General features: G+C 59.4%; 1 protein-coding gene across 1 annotated transcript; it reads right to left on the bottom strand.

Moving 5' to 3' along the window:
• Positions 1-537: 537 nt before the first annotated feature.
• On the bottom strand, positions 538-2,878 carry CHST2 (carbohydrate sulfotransferase 2). Its single transcript, XM_070577584.1, has one exon. It carries the CDS (start codon positions 2,695-2,697, stop codon positions 1,114-1,116), a length of 1,584 nt encoding a protein of 527 aa, XP_070433685.1. The 5' UTR covers positions 2,698-2,878; the 3' UTR covers positions 538-1,113.
• Positions 2,879-6,004: the final 3,126 nt, after the last annotated feature.

Genomic DNA, 6,004 nt, shown 5'->3' with positions numbered 1-6,004 from the left:
ATACTTCTGTCACTTTTCTAACCAAAGAAGTTGTTACCATCGCCAATAAGAGGTCCACCCTGATTTTTGAGGCATGTGTTCTAATCATCAGAAGTTTTATTAATTACACACTTTTCTTTAAAAAAATTCTTTTTCTGAACTAACCTCAGAACCAAAAAAACATTGGTCTCGGCTTCAAGGTTCCCCAGACTTAACAGTAACGAAAACCGAATGCTTCAGATCCCCAGGGGGCTGCTTCTTCCTCTCTGTGCCCGCAGGGAACAGGAAAGGAGTGTGTGCTTTTTCCTCCATTGCCCTGCTTGGGTTTTGCCTTTAGAATTTGAAGATTTGTTCCCATTCCTGGGCACCTGACAGGCCGTGATTTACATCTGAGAAAACAACTCCCGGGTTCTTATCAGAGTCAGAAGCTGCCCCCACCCATCTTAGCTGTTCTCTAGGAATCAGAGGGACAGAGGGTGTGGGGGAGGGGAAGCAGAGTCTGTCTGAGGCTACACAGGACAAGCAACACAGGCAAATCCAAAGTAATGGAGGCAAATATAAAAAAAGAATATTATTTATTATCTTCTTTATTAATACTCACATATAACCCTTGCTTTTTTCACAAAAGTCTACTTGAGAAGAATGCCTCCTTGCTTTATCATGCCCAATGGGGCTTTTTGCTCCTGGACCACTTCCCCTTTCTCCACCCCACCCCCCACATCCAAATTACTCTTTCACATGTTCACAGATACCACGAAAATTTTGTAAACAAGATTTGGATTACTGGATCTTGATTTAATCAACATCCCACTTCAAGATGGAAGGCAGGTAGGGGAGAGGGTAAGAAATGGGAGAAAAGGGAAGGGAGAGAGGCAGGGGAGAGGAGAGGAGGGGCAGCCCGTCAGAACTTTCCAGTCTAGTCTTTTCCGAGATGTGTGTGTAGTATTGTGGCTGTTCCTTGAAATTCGATGACTCAGAATATTGACAGCAAGTGCCTGTGTGGTTATTTATATTATAGAACTATAACCGAATATTCGGGCTTCCTCAGTTTGGGTCTAGACTGTTCTAGTTTAAATACACCACAATCCTCCTGTGGGGGTCTCCACAGAGAGTCAGGTCCCCCGGGAACCACTCTCAGAGCCGGGGCTTCCGGAGCAGGGTCTTGCTGAGGTCTTTGACCTCCTCGGGGCTGTTGACCCGCTCGTAGCCCAGCACGGCCATGGGCTGGTAGCAGAACTCCTCCACCTGTTTGATCTGCTGGAAGGTGAGCGCGGTCCGCCAGGCGTTGGCGGCCTGTGTGGCGTTGCGTGCGGACACCACGAAAGGCTTGGAGGAGGAGCCCGAGCCGCTGGTCATGTTGAGGGCAAACTGCTCCATTTCAGGGCTCACCAGCAACCCCACAAAGTCGTACACCCTCCGTAGGGTCTTGACAGGGTCTCCCACCAGGTCCTCGTACCGCACCACCAGGTAGTGGCCTTGCAACCAGTCAGGGGGCTGCAGGGCCGTCTGCAGCGTCTTGGCCATGCTGTTGCAGATGACCTCCATGGCGCCGAGCGCGTGGTAGTCCGCCGGGCCGCCCACGCCCTCCTTCTTGGCGCCCAGCTTGTGGCCAGCGGCCTCCAGGAAGGGCATGCGGTGGGCTCGCGGGTCCCGGCTGCGCACCACCTGCAGGCTCTCACGGATGAGACCGTGGCGCGAGCGGATGCGTGAACTGGCCACAGCACGGGGATCGCGCACCAGGTGGATGACCTTGAGGTCCAGGGCCGGGTCACGCAGCAGGGGCGCCAACACGGCCACGTCGAAGACACGCACGCCCTTGATGACCAGCGTGCGGTACTTGCGGCACTCCTCCTCGAAGCGCGCCAGGCGCTGCGGCGGGCACTTCTTGCACACGCGATCGTCCACCAGCCCCACGACCTCCTTGCGGTAGGCGGGGCAGAGCGGCGACGAGCACACCACCTTGTTGGTGGCCGCGCCAAAAATGCCCAGCGTGGTGAGGTTGCGCCCCCCGCTGCCGGCGGGACTATACAGCTGGAAGACCGAGAGGTCGCAGCGATAGAGAGCGCTCAGCATGTCCCGCGCCGCCCCTTGCAGGGAAACGGCGTCCCCTGGGTACAGTTTTTGCCACACGTGCCACACTGGCTCGTAGAGGAAGAACACCTCGGGGTTCTGGTTGAAGAGCTCGCCGAAGAAGGACGAGCCAGAGCGCCACGTGGTGAACACGTACACCAACTGCCGCTTGTCCCCGCCACCCCCGGTGCCCCGAGTGCCATTGCCGGGAGGGGCTGCGGCCCCCGCCGCAGCTGCCGGAGCCGCCCCGACGGCAGCGGCGGGAGGGCGGTACGGGATACGCGGGTCCAAGCGGGTGTGTGCGCGGGGCGGCGCGGCTGGAGGAGGCCCTGGGCGCCCCCAGCCGCCCCCGCCTGTCCCCGCCGCGGCCCCGAGCGGCCCGTCGGGGCTGCACTGCTGCAGCGGCTCCTTGTGCCACTTGTAGTCCAGGAGGTTGAGCATGGTGAGCACCAGCAGCAGCGCATAGCCCGCGCACAGCACCAGCGCCTTCCTGCGGAACACCTTCATTCCGAGCGGGGACGCGGGCCAGCGGCGGCCCGGGCGCCGGGGCCACGGCGGGAGCAGGGCGCGCGGCGCGGCGGCAGGGGCGGCCGGGAGCAACCGGGCGGACGCGCCCGGAGGCAGGGCTCGCGGCGGGCTGCGGCTCATCACAGGCACAGCCTGGGCCGGCGGCGCGGGGGAGGCGGCCCTGCAGCCCGGGAGGGGGACCCAGCGGGCCGGCTTCGGGCGCGGGGATTGGGGCCGCGGCTCCGAGGCGGGCGCGGCGGCAGCGGCGGCTGGTCCCCGGCGCCCAGGGCTGGCTCTCCCATGGCAGCGGCTCCGAGGAGGACCTGCGAGGGGAAGCGGAGTAAGCCGGTGCCCCCCAATCCTCCTCCCCGGCCGCCTCCTCCGCCTAAGTAACGCCCACCCTCGGGTCTGCCTGGCTCCCCCGCTCACCTGGAGCCGCAGGCGCGCCCCGGAGCGGCCCCGGATCACCGCCCAGCGGTCTATCCTGCTGTCACTCTTTCCTCGATTTCTCGCGCCTTGTCTTTCGCTGGGGGTGCCCACGCCTCCGAGGGGGCCGCGGGACTCGGCAGCCCAAGCCCTGGGCAGAGTTTCCGGGCGGCGAGCGCCCTGCGGCTCGGGAAGGGAAACTTTCACCGGGCCCGGAGCCCTGCTCGCGCTCCGCTGAGCCCAGTGCGCCCGGCTCCAGCGGCGTCTCCTCCGCCCTCTCGGGACCGCAGCTTCCTTCCTCGCTCCAGGGGGCGAAGCCGGCTGGGGGAGGTGGGGGGAGGGGGCTTATACGGGACCCAGCTCCCGGCAAAGCGGCTCCGCCTCTCTCGCTCTCGGCCTCCGAGCCCCAAATCTTCCCATCTCTCTGGCGGCGGCGGATGGGGCGCAGCGCGTCCCTGCAGCGGCGGCGGCAGCAGCTGCTTCTCCCATCATCCGGAGGATGCCCGGGCGGGCATTGCCGGCAGCCCCCGCTGCTCCGCAGCCTCCGACTGGCCCGCAAGGACCCTCCACACACAGCTCTCAACAAAGGAGCCTGGGGCCGCAGCGCTCCCTTGCCCGCCTCGCCCCCGGTACCAGCCGCTTCTGGCCAAGGAGATGTCGGGCCAGAGGAAGCCCCCGCCGCCGCCGCCGCACTAAAGCGGCGCCCGGGAGGATGCTGCTATCCGACTCCCCCTGCGCCGAGCGGCTGCAACGCGCCCGGGCCGGCCTCTGCGCGGCTCCTGCCAGCTGGCGCCGGGTTGGTGCGCGCCGCCGTCCGTCGCCGCGGCTCCTCCCCTTCGCGGCGCTGCTCTCCTCCTCCGCGCATCCCGCGCCCGCCCCTCTCGCCGTGCCCGGCTCCCGCCGCCGCCGCTGCCGCCGCCTTGGGGACCGGAGATGCGGGGCCCCGTTTACGGCGGCGCCGTTGGGGCCGCCATCCGCGCGGCAGAGGCCGCAGCAATCCGTGCGCAGAGCGCCAGGGCGCGGACGCGGGGCTCCGAGCGCCCGGGCGCCCCGAGCTCTGAGAAACTTGGATTCTCCGTGTCGCTGCCGGGCTCAGCCGCACATTTTTGCTCTCAGAAAGAGTTGGTGATAAAGTTTGGGTGGAAATCCCTCGGCAGCCGCTCACTCCACTCTTCCCCCGGGGTCGGCACTGCCCGGCCCCTCGGGGAACCGAGCACGCACCCGCGCCAGGCGCGCTCGGAGGATGCCGAGCGCCGCTCTCAGGCTTCCTTCTCCCGGCTCGCCCGCTCCAGCTGGCCAGCGGCTTCTCCCTCACCGAGGAAGTAATAAATCTTTCTGACCCCGGGGTCAAAGAAGACGCTTCAGTTTTCCGGAGGAGCGTGCCAGCGGGGCGTCTTCTCCCCGCTTTACTCCACCTATGGACAGGGCCACTTCGGTTCTGTCACGCCCCCAGCAAATGCTGTCCCCATCTCCGCTCGAAGTGATGGGTCCGCTGTGACTGACGTCCTCCGGCCCCTGGGTGATGGAGGGTCGGGAGGTGACACTTGGTTCTAATTTATAGTGAAATACTTGTCTTGCTTCTTGGTTTTAGAGATGAAATTGAACGATTTAGCCCTAAAGGAAACACCGTTGTTGGAAGTAGATCATTTTTAGTTGCTTTGAGTTGGTTTAAGTATATTTTAAGATAATGAGGAAAAGCTTCCCCTCACCTCCCCCCCCCCCCCCCCCGCAAGTGAACCAAAGAAGACTAAGCTATAGCCTCAATTTCATCCGTCAAGTGGAGACAGTTATAATGGCCTCCAGTAGTTAATCTGTGGTTGGGGGCTGGATGCTCAGATGGTTAAACCTCAGTTGAGGCCTGAACGGCGACGAATCGCGACCAGCGCCAAAGCTCCTGGGCCGCGGACAGACTGAGCGCTGATCTGCTGGAGGCGTTTTGTTGCCTCCTGTCCCGATGGAGTTTTTAGAAGTTTGACAAAGTTACTGCAACTTTATTTCTGTGCTATTTTGGGCAGCCTCTCTCAGCCGGAGGAACCTTCTAAATTTAAAATGTTACTGTTTGCGCCATTATTCTTCGGTGCGTCTTACAAAATCTTGTGAGTGCAAGGAATCTTGGAAAGTGACTTAACTCATATGGGTCTTCAGGGTAGAAAAATGTTCAAGGATCTTGACTTGGCCCCGTTTTGCAGAAAAATCCAGAATGTCACGAGTAGAGCTCAGCTAATTGCTTTCCCCTGTGGTTCTGCTGAAGCGTAGGGGTGAGGCTTTTGTAGGACAGGTTTTATGCAAATAGGGGGAGGGAGAGTAGAGCACGAGTTTCATATGCAGCTTGCTCAAGTAGCACAGGCTTAGCTCTAGGAGCCGGTGCGGACAGACACTGTTTAATCCCTGTTTACAGACGAAAGTGGTAGGGTTTGAATGACTTCCCATCTCTCCATTTCTGGACCTCCCTTCCCCTGCGGTCTCAGATATCCTTGTCCCTTCCTCCCTCTCCCCTGTCCCCACAAAAACCAAAGTCATATTGGCACATTGTAAGACTGATGGAAAAGGAAGGGAGTTGGGGAGGAGAGAAAATCTCAATCTTAATATTCAGCATGATTCCAAGAAAAATAATTTCTAATATTTTTCATTTAGTCTCTGGCTTTGTGATTACTCATAAAGCACGTGAATTACAGTCATTTGATGTAACAACCCCGTTTTTAAGCAATTGTTTGCATAGAAACAATTTTGTCGCAATTTTGTCACACTTTACTAGAGTTGGCAAAATAGTAAATCCATTTGCCAGACGCCCCCACAGTGAGTGCTCAGCTGTGAGTGCTCAGCTGGCATAAATTTACAGGTTCCGGCATCTCCATCTCTCCTTGCTTGCAAATATTTTACCATTTTGCACAGTGTCGCAATTAATTCCAAACTTTGTTACAACTAATGACATCCAAAGACTTGATAATGCCTTCCTTCCTGCGTTTGTTCAGAAATTCCTTTCATTTTAATCCACTTATCCTTTTAGCGTAGTAATGACCCA

This window comes from Equus przewalskii, chromosome 15 (genome assembly GCF_037783145.1).
Source record: "Equus przewalskii isolate Varuska chromosome 15, EquPr2, whole genome shotgun sequence".
NCBI classification, from domain to species: domain Eukaryota; kingdom Metazoa; phylum Chordata; class Mammalia; order Perissodactyla; family Equidae; genus Equus; species Equus przewalskii.
The sequence above is the reverse complement of the archived record's forward strand: the minus strand, read 5'-3'. Positions and strand labels throughout refer to the sequence as shown.